The 17,539-nt window shown below is 55.9% G+C and overlaps 2 protein-coding genes across 9 annotated transcripts in view; both read left to right on the forward strand.

The window, feature by feature from the left end:
• Nucleotides 1–2,718, forward strand: part of HNRNPUL1 (heterogeneous nuclear ribonucleoprotein U like 1) — a 36,121-nt gene extending 33,403 nt beyond the window's left edge. For 2 of the 4 annotated variants that reach the window (XM_029240955.1, XM_029240937.1), the window contains exons 14-15: nucleotides 635–829; nucleotides 1,413–2,718. In XM_029240955.1, coding sequence (XP_029096788.1) covers nucleotides 635–829; nucleotides 1,413–1,529 — 312 coding nt within the window. In that variant the 3' untranslated portion in view covers nucleotides 1,530–2,718. The remainder of the gene's footprint in view (nucleotides 1–634; nucleotides 830–1,412) is intronic. The other 2 variants (XM_029240945.1, XM_029240928.1) reach the window with 1 other exon arrangement.
• Nucleotides 2,719–5,128: 2,410 nt separating this feature from the next.
• CCDC97 (coiled-coil domain containing 97) lies at nucleotides 5,129–16,503 on the forward strand. 5 transcript variants are annotated; one of them, XR_003795970.1, is made up of 6 exons: nucleotides 5,378–6,403; nucleotides 9,021–9,476; nucleotides 11,485–11,760; nucleotides 12,223–12,352; nucleotides 14,307–14,548; nucleotides 15,894–16,503. XR_003795970.1 is itself a non-coding variant. In XM_029238536.1 (5 exons), exons 1-5 carry the CDS (start codon nucleotides 5,287–5,289, stop codon nucleotides 14,425–14,427), a joined length of 1,041 nt encoding a protein of 346 aa, XP_029094369.1. In that variant the 5' UTR covers nucleotides 5,129–5,286; the 3' UTR covers nucleotides 14,428–16,503. The 5 variants fall into 5 exon arrangements, 4 of the variants coding, with proteins under 4 accessions (XP_029094369.1, XP_029094361.1, XP_029094338.1 ...); XM_029238536.1 differs by lacking the exon at nucleotides 5,378–6,403 and adding an exon at nucleotides 5,129–5,344 and having other exon boundaries at nucleotides 14,307–16,503; XM_029238515.1 differs by having other exon boundaries at nucleotides 14,307–16,503.
• Nucleotides 16,504–17,539: the final 1,036 nt, after the last annotated feature.

The following is a 17,539-nucleotide window of genomic DNA, read 5'->3' on the forward strand; positions in this document are numbered from 1 at the left end:
GGGGAAGATGACATCATAGCTTTGCAGGTAAGGCTCTGGAACTAGGCGGACCTGGGGGCAAGTCACAGCTCTGCCACTTCTTACCTGTGTGGCTTGGGCCTAATGATTTCACCTCCCTGAGCCTCACCTTCCTTCTCTGTAAAACGAAGCCAATGGAGCCTGCCTCAGAGAGTTGATGGGGGGATTAGAGGAGTTGAGGATCCAGCCCGGACATGGGAAGCACTTAGGAAATTGCCACTACTGTTTTTCTTAGCAGGTCTTCCAATAACAAATACCACCATTTATTGTGCCCAATGGATGGTGCACGTAAGCTTAGTGAATACGCAAGGCAATCCAAAGGGGTGGTTCTGTTGTAATTCTCATTTTACAGAGAAAAAAGAAAACACTGGGATTTCAAGAGCTGCTGTGTGCCTTGCTCCTCCAGGGTCTCATAGCTGGGATTAGAGTCCAGAATTTAGCTCTTGATCCTACCCTGTCCTGCCATGTCACAGAGCTGACCCACCTCCTTCTCAGCCCTGAAACAGCATCCACCAGGGAAGTTCCTTTGTGGACCCACTGCTTACAAAGGCCCTTCCTCCATCCCAGCTGAGCTGGCTGTTTCACAGAGACTTGTTTTTTTCCCTCCACTTCCCAGCCGAGTTACAGCCAGCCACCTCCCTACAATCAGGGAGGTTACAGCCAGGGCTACACAGCTCCACCACCTCCACCTCCGCCACCACCTGCCTACAACTATGGGAGCTACGGCGGCTACAACCCAGCCCCTTACACCCCTCCGCCGCCCCCTACTGCACAGACCTACCCTCAGCCCAGCTATAACCAGTACCAACAGGTAAGTGCCACAAGCAGAGGGGGGAGAATGGGGAGACTTCTAGGGGCCCCACAGGGGTGTGTATTCCCAGACCTGTGTCCCTGCTTATCCCTAAAAAGATGGGCAGCTCTCTGGCCTTGGGCTGGTGTCCATCTAGTACAGTATAGCCATGCCGTTTGTTGAACACTTCTACACTGGCTGCTAAGTAACTGCCGTCCTAGTTCCTCTCCCCAGTGCAGCAAGCAGAGGGCTTAGCAGGGGGCATCAAACCCTGATTCAGTACCATGGCCAGTGTCCATTCTGATTGGTTCATGCTAGGCCCCATACCTGCTTTTGAGTATTTTGAACATGGTATCTAGCTATACCTGAAAGGGCATTAGGTTGGCAAGCCGGGAGACCTGGGCTTCAGTCTCTAACTGCCCACCCATGTGACATTAGGTCATTCACTTATCCTCCCAAGGTACCTTGATTTCTCTGTCAGACCTATGTGTTGACTGTCATCACCGTACCCATCTCCACCATGGGTGAGGGTGGGGTCAGGGGAGAAGCCACATGTGGGTCTGGATGAACGACAACCTGGTGCTCTTGGTTTCTCTCTCCCCAGTATGCCCAGCAGTGGAACCAATACTATCAGAACCAGGGCCAGTGGCCACCGTACTACGGGAACTATGACTACGGGAGCTACTCCGGGAACACACAGGGGGGCACAAGCACACAGTAGCCAGTGTGTCCTGGAGGCCCCTGCCGGCTTCCTCCACCAGCGCCCACCTTGGCCCCCCCTTGTCCACCCCCTCCGGGTCACGTGGTGCTGGGGGACGGGTCCTCCCAGGGCTGCCTCTCCTCCAAGGGGCTCTTCCCCCACACAGGGCCGGGCATTTTCCTCCGGATTCAAACAGGCAACAATGACCATTTATTTTGTTTGTCCCCCCCCCCCCCTCCTCTTCCTCTTCCTCCCTTCCTCCTTTTTGACTAAAGACCCCCCCCTCCCTTGGTCATACAGTGAGGCTACAGGGCTATGGGGGGGGCCCCTTCCTGTCCTCTGGTCCCAGCCCTGCTCCAGCCCCTCAGCTTCCCAGATTCTCATGCAGTTGGTTGTAAATTCTTTCAGGAGCTGTTTTACTGTCTACTTTTCAGAATTAAAAAAAAAAAAAATCAAAAACTTAAAAACACACACAAGTTTAAAAAAGCAAAATGCAGAGGGAGGAAGAAGTGACATATTTTTTTGGTAATTATGCTTTTTTTTTAATTTTTAGAATTTGTCCCTTTTTACTGTGGGTCGGCTGTTGATATTCCATCAGGATAACCATTTCTTTGCTGAGTTCAGGTGACCGAGGAAGAGCCACACCCTCAAAACAAAACACACACAAAACAAAACCACAGAATCATCTTTAACCTAACTTTTTATACAATGTCTCAGTTTCCGGTAACTTTGCACACAAGCTTCTGTGTTGAGTTGAATTGTACCTGCCTTTTGTATTTGGAGAGAGTGTGACTATTGAACTTGAAACATTTTATTCCGGGCGTCTTGGTAGTTTCTGGTGGGATTAATCGGGTGAGAGGGAAGAAGGGAGTTGGGGGGCTCCTTCCTTTCAGAACATGAAGTTTCTCCCACTGCCTCCTCTCCAAAGGTCTCCCAGGTGCCAGACCTAAAGGTTTTTCCTACAGTGATCCTCTGATTATTTTTACTTCCCCTTGACCCATATGTTTTAATAGGACTTTAACAAACTGCACTTACTAAGAAATGTGTTTGCCCTGTTTTGTTTTGTTTTTGTTTTGTTTCAATAAATGACATGGCACCTCCTAGCAGGAAGGAAGCAAGGTTTCAACCCTGAAGTGTTACTGCAGTTGGCCTTTAATTGGGGCGGGGGCCTTTTCAAGGGGACATTATTTACTCACTCATTAAACACTTATTGTGGGATTTGTGTGCCTGTCCCCATTTTTGGTGCTGGGGATGCCCCCTTAAACCTGGGGCCCTCAGTTTAAAATCCACTAGTTCATTTTTAACGTGGTTTTCTGGTCTCTGCCCTTTCCAGTTCACCCACAATCCCAAATCCCTCCCGGAATTTGTGAGTGAAAAGGATGGAACAAGTCCCTAGGCAGAGAGCAAGGTAGGGTGATGGTTGGAAACTAGGGCTGGACTGTTGGGGTCATCCCTTGGTGTGACTGCCCATCCACATTAGGCCTGGCCTCTGTGTTGGACTTAGGATGGTTCTTGACCGTGCTCCTGGATCCAGGCTAGTGGGGATTCCAGGAGCTTCTTTATCCAGCCAGTGTTAGGTACTTGCTCTGTTCCTTACCCACACCCACTCTGGACAGTGCTGAAGACACAGCATGACCAAGGCAGTCCTGGACCCTGCCCTCATGGGGCTCTCAGTCCAGAGGTAACACGGACCTGTCATGGAATGGTGACAGCGCCAAGGTCAGCTGTGAGAGCTTGGGGTGGAGGGGGGGTGGTGAGGTGAGGCCTTCATGGAGAAGGGAAATTTTTTAAAGAGGAATGAGCTGCGACAAAAGACTTTCTGGGGCTTCCCTGGTGGCGCAGTGGTGGGGAGTCCGCCTGCCGATGCAGGGGACACGGGTTCGTGCCCCCTGTCCAGGAAGATCCCACATGCCGCGGAGCGGCTGGGCCCGTGAGCCATGGCCGCTGAGCCTGCGCGTCCGGAGCCCGTGCTCCGCAACAGGAGAGGCCACAACAGTGAGGCCCGCCTACCGCAAAAAAAAAAAAAAAAAAGGACTTTCTGATTGCATCCCCACAGCCTATCCGCCTTCCCCAGCAACTTGAGTCATTTCTTCAATCCCCTTAGGCATGCTGTACTCCTGGCCCCTTGTGAGGGACAAGGCTGGGGCACAGGAGCAGACAGTTCAGCTCCATCTCTTCCGTCACAGGAACTGTCTCAGAGCCTTGTGAAGGGAACACAGGCTACAAAACAGGGAGGAGGAAGGTTGACTACTTTTGAGGCCAGATGCAAGGCATCTGAACATGAGGCGGAGCCAAGGTTGATGGCTAGTTGGGCTAAAGGTAATCCTAGAGCGGCCTCTCCCTAGGGAGGGCCTCAGGTCCTCTGGGCTGGGAAGTCCCCTTCCCTGCAGGTCCATGTGTTGGGCAACAGTGCCCTCTGCTGGCCTCTCCTGGCAATATGTCTTAAGTGTAGTCAGTCCCCATCTATCCCAAGTGACAAATGAGCCACTTTCCTCCAGATCCCTTATCCTGGGAATGCAAACGGGAAGTTATTCCTCTGCCTTTGGCCTTAATATCTGGGTTACTGCATCAGCCTCCTCACAGATCTCGCTGACCTCCAGTCCCTTACCCTGGTACCCCCCTGCTCACTCCCCACAGGATAAAGGAGCTCAAGCTACTTAATATGGCTTACAGGCTCCACATGCCTGGCCCCTGGTGACCTCACTGGCATTACCTTTTACCACTCCCCTTTCAAACTTAAGATCACTAGTTTGTTCTAGGGGAATCACAAATCCCTTTTAGAATCTAAATGCCATGAACTTCTGCCTTGGAAATACATGTGTACGTGGAATTTTGCATAAAGATTTGTGAGGTTTTCCAATCCTTGCAGCCCGATCATGACCTTCAAGTTAGAACTCCTTTCCTATTACCTGGCCATACAGAAGCAACCAGAACTATTGATGCCTGCCTTCCTCTCCAGGGGTTTGCCTTGCCCATCCTCCTACATGAGACCCTTCTCTACCTCCCTCTTATCCTGATTCCTGATCATTTTTCAGGTCTCAGTTTGGGTGTCCTTTACTCTCAGAAAAGAACCTTCCCATGGCCCTCCAGGCTGGGGTGGGCAGCTCCCTTAGCTGGACCTCTGGGTCCATCAGCCCTGCCCACGTAGGGCACTGGTAACACTTGAATGTGAGTCCCTACCCGTCACGTAGGGCAAATCAGGACCAAGGTCTCTCCACACCTGAAGATTCTTCAGGTCCTGGGAGCACAAAGTGGGAAGTTGAGTCTCTGATCTCACCACCTATCTCATGCTAAGCAGGGACTGGGTGTGGTGACAGAAGCAAGCGACAAGGCTTAGTAAATATTCTTGAGGTGGTGAAGAAATAAGATAGCCTGGGGTCTAAGCCAGAGCCCAGGCCCTCAGAGACCCTGGAGGGTGGTCATTCAAACCATTCATCCCCAAATTAAGCATGCTGGGCCCTGGAGTCACAGCAGTCACAGGGTGAACAAGCCTTCCCTCTTGATAGTCCAGTTTCGCAGCGGTTCTAATTGCGGGGGTGCGGCGTGCCGGAAGAATCTATCTGACCCTGGTGCCCTTTTCCTGCCTGGGGTGGGCGGGGGCCGGGCGGAAGCACGCATGCGCATAGGAAAATCCAACTTCGTCCCGGAACTTTGGTTCCTGGTGCTGCGGGGCACCCGGCCCCGGGAGTGTGCTCGGCCGGAAGTGGCCGCTGAGGACCTGGGGCGGGTATGGTGTGCGGAGCCTGCCACAGCAGGTAACAAGTCGTAGAGAATCGGGATGGAGGCCGTAGCGACAGCGACTGCGACTGCGACGGCGGCGACGGAACCCGGTGAAGGTGAGGTCCTGGCCACGCGGAGGCGGCGGGAGGGTGGAGTTGCGGTGTCACTGGGAAATGATTCCCCGTGAAGGCGAAGGAGGACTCTTTAAAAGGGGACTCCTGGGCTTCCCTGGTGGCGCAGTGGTTGAGAGTCCGCCTTCCGATGCAGAGGACACGGGCTCGTGCCCCGGTCCGGGAAGATCCCACATGCCGCGGAGCGGCTGGGCCCGTGAGCCATGGCCGCTGAGCCTGCGCGTCCGGAGCCTGTGCTCCGCAACGGGAGAGGCCACAACAGTGAGAGGCCCGCGTACCGCAAAAGAAACCAAAAAAGGGGGACACCTGCCCTCGGCCCTAACTGTTCCCTTCACCACTTTGTCAGATTAACCCCTTTCGTTGCAGGCTGACCTCCTTTACCCCATCCCCTCCCCCGAAATTAACCTCTTCCAAGTTCCAGCCGGCTCTTTCCGTGTCCTAGGCTAATCTAGTTCCTTACCAAGCTCTCAGGCTAACATAAACGTCTCTGTCCTGGGCTCTCCCATTGTCCCAGCCAACCGTGCTTCTCAAGTTACCTCCTTCCCTTGCTTCCTCCTGTCCCATGCAAACTCTACTTAGACCATACTAACGGCTCCCCCCATTTCATTCTAATTCCCGTTCTCCGAAAGTCCACAGTCCCATCTGCTTCCTCAGGGTCGTTAATCCATTTCTATGCTCCCCCATCTCTCTCTTTTGCATTTTCAGTCTATTTCTCCTGATGCCTCCCCATCAGTACCTAAAATGCTTTTGTTTTGCTCATCTTAAAATTCTATCCTGGGGGCTTCCCTGGTGGCGCAGTGGTTGAGAGTCCGCCTGCCGATGCAGGGGACACGGGTTCGTGCTCCGGTCCGGAAAGATCCCACATGCCGCGGAGCGGCTGGGCCCGTGAGCCATGGCCGCTGAGCCTGCGCATCCGGAGCCTGTGCTCCACAACGGAAGAGGCCACAACAGAGAGAGGCCCGCGTACCTACCACAGAAAAAAAAAAAAAAATTCTATCCTGGTGCTTCAGAGTAATCCCGTGTGGGGTGAAGTGCGGTTGAGAGGTTGGTTGAAACATCACTGGACAAGAATTGGTCATTTTTGAAGCTGGATGATGGATATATGGTGGGGGGGGGTGCTCATTGTACTTTCTACTTATGTGCATGTTTGAAAGTTTCCATAATAAGAAAAAAGCTTTAACCTAAAAAGAAAATCTATCCCTTGATTCCATGCTGCCTTCCAGATACCATTTATCTTCTCCAAAGAGTCATGCACACTTGCCTCCATTTCCTCACTACCCACCCACTGCAGTCTGGCTTTTACCTTCAGAAACTGCACCCATCGGGGTCCGCAGTGACCCCCCTGTGTAATTAAACTGAGTCACCCTGTTCAGTTTTTTCCTTATTAGACTACTTGGAGAATTCAATGCCATTGACCCCTCCATCCTCCTTGAAAATATTCCCTTGGTTTCTGTGACACCACTCCTTCTGATATCCTTCCTATCTCGGGCTCCTGCTCAGCCAGTATTAGTTTCCTGGGGCTGTTGTAACAAACGACCACAAACTGGCTGGCTTAAAACAACAGAAATTTATTCTCTTACAGTTCTGGAAGCCAGAAGTCTGAAGTCAGTATCACTGGGTTGAAATCAAGGTGTCAGCAGGGCCATGGAGAGCTCCCTCAGAGGCTTTAAGGGAGAACCCATTCCTCACCTTTTCCAGCTTCTGGTGGCTCCTGGCATTCCTTGGTTTGTGGCCACATCACTCCAATCTCTGCTTCTGTCTGTCTTCACCTTGGGTTCTCCTCTGTGTGTGTCAAATCTCCCTCTTATAGGACACTTGTAATGGCGTTTAGGGCCCACCTGGATAATCCAAGATAATCCCCCTATCTCAAGATCCATAATTTAATCATATATGCCAAGACCCCTTTTTTTTTTTTTTTTTTTTTTTGGCCATGTAAGGTAACATTCACGGGTTCCAGGAATTAAGACGTGACTATCTTTTGGGGGCCATTTTTTAGCCTCTCACAGCCTCCTTCACAGACATGTCTTCTCCCCATCCAGTCAGGACTGTTTCTTGACCCCTCTTCTCTTTCCATACCTTACACACTCCCCCCACCCTCCCCGCGACTTCTTATTTCCTTCAGCTTTACTTCTGTTCTTTGCTCTGACGACTCCCATAACTCAGTCCCCAGCACAACACTTCTCCCCTGAGAAGTCTCCCATGTACCAGCAGTCTTGTAAATGCCTCCCCTTGGATGTCTCCTGGGCCTGTCATACCGTCCATGCCCCAAACCAGCCTCAGCATCTTCCCCCAGGCTTGCTCCTCATCCATGTCTCTGTGTCAGGGACAATTTGACCAGTCCCCTGGCCAGAGCCCTGTACCTAACTGGATACCTCCCTCACCTCCCAGCCCTTCATTCCAATGACTTGTCCTACTCGGCCTCCCAAGCGTCTTTTTAACCACGACCCCCTCCTGTCCCCTCCTCCACAGCCCCTTTACCTGGTCCAGCCCAGTCTTCTCTTGCTCAGTCATTAAAACCCTCCCTGAGGGGCTTCCCTGGTGGCACAGTGGTTGGGAGTCCACCTGCCGATGCAGGGGACGCAGGTTCGTGCCCTGGTCCAGGAGGATCCCACATGCCGCGGAGCGGCTGGACCCATGAGCCATGGCCGCTGAGCCTGCGCGTCCGGAGCCTGTGCTCCGCAACGGGAGAGGCCACACAGTGAGAGGCCTGCGTACCGAGAAAAAAGAAAAAAAAAAAAAACCCTCCCTGAAACCTGTTGTGCCTATAACCACCACCCTCTTTCTCTTCCCCACCCCAGCCAAGCTGAAGGAGTTGTCTGTACCTCCTGTCTTCACTTATTTCCTGCTTGCTGTAGCCTTGCTCCAGTTGCCACCACTTTTGAGAAGCAGCTTGCACCAGGGTTTGCCCAGCGCTCAGCTTTTCTGTTACCAGTGCCTGTGCTGTCTTTGACCTTGCCTGTCTTCCCCCATCAGACAGGGTGCTCCCTGGGAGCTGAACTGGATCCCTCCGGGGGTCCTCAGCATTGCGCAGCTCAGGGCTGGCATAGATTTGGAGTTGCTGAAGAGTGGTTGGATGGGTATGCAAATGAGTAGGAGAGAATGAATGAGTGAGTGAGTGAACGCGTTAGTGAATGTATTGATGTATTGATGATTTCGTGAGCAAGGGAAAAGGCAAAATTGAGTGAATCAATGAATGAAGTGGTCAAGGACCAAGTAAATACACCAAGCACACTATCTCAGGGCCTTTGCACTGGCTGTTCCCTCTGCCAGTTCCCACAGAAATCTCGTGGCTCAGTCCCTCACCACCTCACGTCTCTACTGAAATGTCACCTTTTTGGCAAGGCCTTCTCTGACTGTCCATTTAAAATTGCAGCCTCACCCCCATTCCCTCCTCCTTCCCTTTTTATTTTCCTACACAGCTCTTGGAACCACCTAACGCACTATATGTTTTCACTAACTGTGTTTTCACATGCCTGCGTTCCCTACTAAACTGTCAATCTCTTGCTTACTGTGGTATCTCTAGGGCCTAGAAGGGTGCCCAGAATATAGTAGGTGCTCAATAAATGTGAAATGAGTGAGTGAGTGAGCACCCAGTCCCTTTCACCCACTGCCCCATCCGCTTTCCCATCCCCGGACTGACTGATCTTCCCTCTCCCCACAGGCTGCACGGAGCCCAGTCCTGGGCACTGGGGGGAGCTGAGCTGGACGCCGGTCCCATCCAGACCCCAGGACAAGGCAGAAGCAGCAGAAGGAGCGCCAAGGGCCCTAGACACTGACCCCTCAGAGGTCGAGGACGCGGCGGTGAGTGCTATGCTGCACGCCGTGGCTGCCAGCCGCCTGCCCGTGTGCAGCCAGCAGCAGGGCGAGCCCGACCTGACCGAGCAGGAGAAGGTGGCCATCTTGGGCCAGCTGTACCATGAGAAGCCACTGGTGTTCCTGGAGCGCTTCCGGACAGGCCTCCGGGAGGAGCACCTGGCCTGCTTTGGCCACTTGCGCGGTGACCACCGCGCGGACTTCTACTGTGCCGAAGTTGCCTGGCAAGGCAGCACCCGACCCCGCACCTTGCGCACCCGCCTGCGTAACCGCCGCTACGCTGCCCTGCGTGAGCTCATCCAAGGTGTGGGGGCGGACAGGTTGGGTGGGAGGGGAGACTGAAGCAGAGGAAGTAAGAAACAAGGATGCAGGAACAGAAACGCAGACAGAGATCCTGGGAGATAAGTTTTAAGACAGGGACCCGGGCAGAGACAGAGACAGAAATGTGAGGTGACAGGGTGAGATAGGGAGAGACAAACAGGGACCCAAGGGAAGAGAATGGGACAGGCAGTGAGAAGGGTCAGAATTTAGTAGATAACAGAAGTGCCATTTCAGACCAGCAGGCCAAGGACACAGTATCCAGCACTGTGAGAACTGGTTACCCCTCAGGGAAACTAGATCCGTACCTCACACTGTACACAGAGGCATTGACAGAAACCTAGGGGAATATGTTCCTGACCCAGGAGAGGCAAAGGCCTCTTGAAAAAAAAACACATGTGAAAAGCATGAAGGAAAACATTGGTACATTTCTCTTTTTTATTTGTTTACTTATTATTTTTGTAAGATTGGTACCTTTTTGACCATGATGTAGTTACAAGCAGCTTTGTGACCAAAGACACCAGAACTAAAGTTAAAAGATGAGAGCAGGGGCTTCCCTGGTGGCGCAGTGGTTGAGAGTCCGCCTGCCGATGCAGGGGACACGGGTTCGTGCCCCGGTCCGGGAAGATCCCACATGCCGCGGAGCAGCTGGGCCCGTGAGCCATGGCCGCTGAGCCTGCGCGTCCGGAGCCTGTGCTCCGCAACGGGAGAGGCCACAACGGTGAGAGGCCCGCGTACCGCAAAAAAAAAAAAAAAAAAAAAAAAAAGATGAGAGCAAATGAAGGAGAGAGTGAGTTAAGATTCTAGTTAGGGAGAAGGCACAGGCTGTAGAGAAAGGGATCCGGAGAGAGTGGAGCACAGAGACCGATGAGGAGCAGGGATGAAGAGAGGAGGGAGGATGAGTGAATGAAAGAAGTGGGGTTAGGTGACAGAAACTGAGAAAGCCAGAGAGACAGAGATGGGTGGAGACAGAGGGGCAGAGGAGGGGAGGGAGAAACTGAGACCCAGAGAGAGAGAGTGACAGTGAAAGATAGGGAGAAGGAGGGAGAGAAACAATGTGGTGGGAAACATGGGGAACAGAGAGAGGCGGGTAAGAGAGAGAAGGCAAGATGGAGGGCAGGACAGGGATGGTCCCAGGATTCCTGGGCTCTGAGGGCGGGGCTAGGACCAGCGGCGGGAGGGGCTGGGCAGGCTTAGCTATTATCTGAGGGACAGAGCTGCCTATGCTGGAAGAGACATCAGGAGACGTATGAAGGCCCTGGGTTTGGGGAGTGGGGAAGCCAGGCCCTCAGAAGGGGTGGTTGCAGAGAGGAACGCTCTGGGGAGAGGTGAGATCTGGGGTCTGGAAGACCAACAGGGACACCCACACCTGGGCAGATGCCCTGCTAGACCTGACGCTGTGCACACACACGTCTGCTCCATGAAGATGTACACTTACGTGCCCAGCAGTGCAGGCGCGTCCAGGTGTGTGCACCAACAGCCAGAATGGGGCTCAGCAGACAGGCACACACAGTCTACATACTGGCTTCCATGCACAGTATACCTGCCCGCAACGTCCTGCACACCAGCTCCCAGATGCAGGGACCCACAGCAGTGTACACACACACACACACACACACACACACACGAATCCTGCCCAGGCACAGTTGTACACGGGCCCTAGGCCAGCAGTGCCTCAGGCCAGGATGTCCAGCAACCTGTGTACCCTACATGTTTGGACACATAAGTCCACACGTAGATACAGGCCTGGTCGCGCACACGTGCTTAGACACGTGCATGAGTTCCCGTGGTCACGACCTCAGGCATCTGCGTGTGTTTGTATACATTGCTGAATGTGGACGATCACACTCACACTTGTGTGTCTACGGCTTCCTGTCAGCGCAGTCCCACGCCTGGGCGGACACAGGTCTGCGCAGGCCCACTCACCCTCCGCCCAGCCCCGCGCCTGGCCCGCAGGCCCTTGCCCCCACGCCCACCCTGTCTCCTCCGTGCAGAGGGCGAGTACTTCAGCGACGAGCAGATGCGGTTTCGGGCCCCGCTGCTGTATGAGCAGTACATCGGGCAGTACCTGACCCTAGAGGAGCTCAGCGCCCGCACCCCGGCCCAGCGGCCACCCAAGCCCGGCCCCCCCGGCACTCCCGCCTGCCCGCTCTCTGACCTGCTGCTCCAGTCCTACCAGGAGCGGGAGCTGCGGCAGCGGCTGCTCCAGCAGCAGGAGGAGGAGGAGGCCTGCTTGGAGGAGGAGGAGGAGGAGGACAGCGACCAGGAAGGTGAGGCCCGGCGGTGGGGAGGCCCCGGTGTCGCACAGCCTGGCCCCAGGCTGGTGTGTCTCAGCTCCACAGCACTAGGCCAGGCCCACCTGCGGGAGCAGATCACGGCCCTGCCCTACCTGGCCTGAGTGCCCTGGCCCTTCCCGTCCTCTCCGGCATCCCTGTCCCTGCTCCTCGAAGACACCAAGCAGTCCCTCACCTCCAGGCCTTTGCTCATGCCGTTCCCTCTGCCAGGAGTGCCTTCCCTTTGCCACCCTTCAGGCGTCAGGTCCCAACCCTGCTCTGTGGCCTCCAGAGCACTGTGTTGTCACGTGTTCAGTGTGTGCCCCAGGAAGGTAGGGACGGGGCCGTCTTGGTCACTGCTGTGTTCCCAGTGCCACCCAGCACGAAGGATGCAGCTCTCTGTGGAGGTGTGTTCAGCACAGTCCTCACACACCCCACCCTGGGTGTCTCCCCCTACAGACCAGAGGCCTGACAAAGACTTGGAGGCCTGGGTCCCCGACTCGGAAGAGAGGCTGATCCTGCGGGAAGAGTTCACCAGCCGGATGCACCAGCACTTCCTGGACGGCAAGGATGGGGACTTTGACTACAGGTGCTCCCGTGCCCTCCCCGCACCCCACCACCAGTCCCCCAGCCTGGCACCCCACAGGACATGGGCTCTGGGGTCACACAGCCTAAGGGTTTCAGATCAGAGATCAGTGGGTGACCTTGGAGTAGCTTTGTCCCTCTCCGAGCCTGTCCCCTCACCTGAAGGAGGGGAGTGAGCAGGGCTGACGTTCAGCTCCATATTGATAAAACACTGGAACATTCCCGTTTGGGTAGGTGGTGGTGGTGGCCTGGTAGGATGCCAGTACTCCAAGCTTCCTAAGTGTCCCCCAGGACCCCGGACTTCCTCATGCTGCAGGAAGTAATCCCTGGCAGGGTAATGCCTGGCGTGGAGGGGCCTGTGGTGGGTGCCCCTGCAGTGCTGGTTGTTCATTTCTCCAGTAGAACCCCAGGGATAAGATACCTGGGCCACCTGCTTTGGAAAAGGATTTTGCCATCAGGGAAAAGGACACAGGCGAGTGAAGTATCAAAGTAAAAAAAGATAAATGGTTTTGTCAACGGAGGCAGCCTCGCCTTGTGGTCTGGAACATCAGGTGTGGCAGCAGAGGGCCCTGGTTTCAAACCCAGCCCCCATGACATACGAACAAGCAGAGCCTCAGGGCCTCGTCAGTAGAATGGCGGCGGGGGCGCGGGGAGTGGTGTCATGATTGCCACAGCTACAGCAGCGCCTGGTACCAGAGCCTCGCTGGTCCAGTCCGGGATCCCCAGCTCCAGAGGCGAGTCTGGCTGATGCACTATTCCATTGACTGATCTCAGTGTTCCACACAAGGCAGTGAGTAGAGTCCCTGGGCTGTGGGGAGCCCTCGTAAGGGCACCACTGCTGTCATAAAGCCAGGTGCCCACGAGGAAGTCGGCCCTGGTGCGAGGAACGGGGCGTGGTGGGGACTGAAGCCTGTCCCCTCTCCGAGGGACAGCTGCTGAGCTGCCTTCAGCCACCAGGTGCCCGGCACTGCTGGGTCCAGACTGGGGATGAAGCAGGGAACAAAACCGACGGAAGGGTTCCCTGCCCTGAAGGAGTCCCACTCTGGCGAGGAAGGCAGCAAGGAGCGGAATGGAGGTGCTGGAGGTGCGAAACATCTAGTGGCGATGGGGCCAGGAAGAAAGACAGAGCAGGGTCCCGGCATTGGGGGTGGGAGCAGGGTGATGAGGTGGCCGGGGAAGGCTCTCTGAGCAGGTGACATTGGAGCAAAGACCTGCAGGAAGTGAGGGGTAGGCGACATCAATACCCTGGGGAAGAGTGTTCCTGGCAGGGGGGGCAGCAGGTGCAAGAGCCTTGAGGGGCACAGAGGAACAGCACGGTATGTGAGGGGTGAGGGGGAGGCGGTCTCATCAGGGAGTGGCGGGGCTGGATTGGACAGGGCTTCCTGCACCAAAGAGAGTGTGAGGGAGCCTGGTAGGGTTTGGAGCACAACCGGGGGTCCTCCTCACAACTAAGGATCACTTGTTGCCTGAGGGCAAGGTTTCTCAACTTCAGCACTGTGGACCTTTGGGGCTGGATAACCGTTTGTCCTGTGTGTGGCAGGTGTCGAGCAGCATCCCTGATGTCCACCACTGGATGCCAGTAGCAGCCCCCCAACTTGTAACCACCAAAATGTCTCCAGTTATCACAAATGTTCCTTGGGGGGGGGGGTGCAGAATCTTCCTGGTTGAGAACCACTGCCTCAGGGCCCAGATGTGGGCCCATGTGTCACCACATCTTCTGGCTTTTTAAGAGAAACCAGAAGTTTTCATGTAAAATCTCTGCTTTGGAAAATGCTGCCTTTTGTTTGAAGCCCTGAGAGAGGCAACATAACCCAGCTGTTAAGTTCGCTCTGACTTACAGCTGCCAGCCTATGGCCTTTCACTTCAGGGGGCCCCAGGCCCCAGCTCCTCTCCACAGAAGCGGGGAGGCTGGGGTGCAGGCAGAGCCAGCCCCTGACAGCTCCCCCCTCCCCTTGCAGCACCGTGGACGACAACCCTGACTTCGACAACCTGGACATCGTGGCCCGGGATGAAGAGGAGAGGTACTTCGACGAGGAGGAGCCCGAGGACGCACCCAGCCCAGAGCTGGACGGGGACTGATGGCTGCGGCGCCCGCCCCGTCCCCCGCCCCAACGAGGCTGCTGGTTACAGGCCAGGCCGGCTCAGTGACTTTCTCTAGGCGACAGCAGGGTGGCTGCCCTATACCACCAAGCCTCGCTAGGTCTGGTCCCATCTCCACGGCCCCCTCCCCCTTGCTCTCCATTTCCTTCTCCCCCTGAACCCTGGTGCCTCTCCCTCCTCTCTCCTCTCTCTCAGTCTTTTTCTCACCACCTTTCTGTCTCCTGCTTTCTGTGTCTCTCGCTCTTTCTCCACCTCCCTCTTTTTCCTTTCTGTCTTTCTCTTTCTCCCCCTCTCTCTGTGCCTCGGCCTCTGTCCCCACAACAGGGCCCAGGATGAACATCCTCCCCTTGACCTAGGCCAGTGGGGCCCTTTGTCGCTGGAGCTGGCCAGGTTGAACCCAGAGCGGAGCTCCGCCTCTCCCTCCCCAGCCCCGCCTCTGCTCTCCTGCCCCTCTGTGCTTGAGACTCAGTCTCACACTCGCACCTCCTTGCCTCTGTTATGTTCCATCTCCTTCGGCCTCCCTCCATCTTTTGCAGCCTCTGTGCTGGCTCTGACCCTCTCTGTCTCTCAGCCTTTATCTCTGGGTTTTAGTACCCCCCCGCAAGGCCCTGAGCATCCCCCATCCTGGCTGCTGTGGGCCACAGAGCCTGACTGCGGAGTAATCAGGCCTCGCTGTGGGCAGTGGGGAGACCTTGGGGGTGGCCACCAGCTCTCACCTCTCCCTCAGGACCCAGGTTTGGGAGAGGTGTGCAGGGGCAGCGTGGGATCGTGGGCCTGCCAGGTCGGGTATAGAGGGAGAGGAGGGACTTTCCCCTCCCAGCCCCACCAGCCCCCCTCTGCCCAGCCACAATTTTCCCTTCCTTCACTTCCTCCACCTCCCTCTCCTGTTTACACTTCCAAAATATGCACAGGCTGTTATCATGGGTCCTGAGTCATCACACACACACACACACAGCCGGCCCCAGCATCCCTGCCCCAAGCCGGCCCCACCGAGCCCCCTGCCGCCCTGGGCTAATGGGAGCCAGATGGCCGCCTGGTGACTCAGCCACTGGCCTGTGGGAACCCAGGCATCCCGCCTTCCCATGCCCCCATACCCAGCTCACGCTCCCCCAGTAGACATACGCAGGGAAGGGGCCAGCTGCTAGCGGGGGAGGACACAGGCCATGTGTTAGAGAGGTGGGGCCCGGGGACCCCTCACTCCTGTGAGCCAGGCCTGAAGGACCCTCAAAACTGCCTTCTCCAGCATGGGGCCCAGAGTGCCAGGGAGACCCCACGGACTCCTGGGGCCACAGCTTTTGACCCCCAGGCCTCGCCTCTGCCCTCTGGCTTAACTGGAATTAGAGCCAGACACAGAAAGTGAGAGCTAGACAAGAGGCCAAGGGATGTTCAGACAGACTATTAAATAAGGAAACTTCCGGTTACTGAGCAGTTCTGTCCTGTGCCAGGCCCCAGCAAGGTGCCCGATGCTGCACTGAATCCTCCACACAGCCCCGCGAACGAGGGGCTCAGCTCCATCCCGTATGTGGGTCACAGGAGGCCCAGAAAGGAGATGTCACGTACTCAAGGCCACGTGGCCATCAGAGATGGAAACTCGGGTGTAGAATCGTAAGTCCTGGAGACCACCTCCTGGCCTGCCTGTCCGCTCTCAGGGCCACACAGAGTAGACAGACGCAGACTTCTTCAGGGGTAACGACTGAAGGAGAGTTAGCTGTTGAGGATAACAGCAGCTAACACCTTTGGGGCCCTCCTGGCGCGCTAGGCACTGTCCTTCCTGTGCACAGATGGACAGCATCATCTAGTGTTTAGTACCTGAGTCACTGAACCATCACAGAGGTCCCATGCAGTATAAACTGTCAGTACTGATAGGGTGTCTCCCAGAGGAGGCCCAAGGCGAGCCAGCCAGCTAGACTCACAGTTGGGAGAGACGTTTGTCTCGGGTGCTTGTATTGCTGCCCTCAAGTTGTGAGAGGTCTTTCATAATACAGGCATCAGCCCTGGGTGATGGGCGCATTTTTCAGCGGTCTGTCATTTGATCATTAAATTTGTGATACACTGTGCCATACCTAAATTCGTTACATACATTTTCTAAGTGATGAGAGACGGCAATTGAGTCAGAATTAGGGTTAGTCAGATGGCAGAGAAGGAGCGTCTGTCTCAGAGACCGAGGTGGAGCCCAGAGGCACTCCCCCATCACAGCCTCAGACCCGCTGAGACCTGGAGGTGCCCAGAGAGGCGCCTGCCCCTCCACTCCTGGTTTTGGGGTTGGGGTGGGCGGAGAGGCTGAGTCAGGGAAGGGAGAGCCCCTCCGAGGGCATCCGGCCCCCCCCCCCGTGTCTCCTGTCTGTCCTGGCCAGGCTCTGCTGGCTGCCACCCCACCCCCCATGTCTGACACCTCTTTGCGTCCTGCCCCTCTCTCCTCATCCCCTCCAACCGCCTGCCTCGCTGTCCCTTCTCCCTGCTGCTGCTGTCTCCTTCCTCTGCCTCTCCCCTAGCTCCGTCTTCCCTTTCGGTCTGTCTCTGCAGCTCTGACTGTCATCGTCTCCCCATCACTTCTCATCTCCCCTCTCTCAGCCCCTTCTCTTCCCCCTCGTTGTGCCCGGGCCTCTGCCTCCTCTTCTGTCCTCTCCCTCCTTGTCATTCCCTCCCTCTCTGTCTCCGCGTCCCCGTGCCTTTCTGTCAGAGCCCCCCCCGCCCCCCGCCGCCTCGTCTTCACCCTCATTTTTTCCTACCCCTCTCTCCGCTGTCTCCTGGCCCACCGCCCTTGTCCCGTCTCTGCTGGTCTCTCTCCCAGATCCTGGGAAGCCCAGCGGGGGTGTCGGGGTCAGGGCTTCACTGGTGGCCCCTGGGAGCCCAGAATGAGGGGTCACCACCTCGCCCCCACCCAGAAAGGGGGCAGGGAGGCTGCGGCCTGTCTGGCCAGAAGGAAGTGACTGTGCTGTGGCCTGGTCACCCCCACCCCCAAGACCTGCCCGGCTGCTGCCGCCCCCGGGCTGGGGCCAAGTAAACACAGTCGCCGGCAGCCCAAGATATTTATACTGAGGTCCGGGCGTGGGTCCAGTGCCCACCACAGCCCCTGCCCTGCCCTGCCCGC

This window comes from Monodon monoceros, unplaced genomic scaffold, assembly GCF_005190385.1.
Source record: "Monodon monoceros isolate NGI ecotype Baffin Bay Population unplaced genomic scaffold, NGI_Narwhal_1 Super_Scaffold_10, whole genome shotgun sequence".
Classification (NCBI taxonomy): Eukaryota; Metazoa; Chordata; class Mammalia; order Artiodactyla; family Monodontidae; genus Monodon; species Monodon monoceros.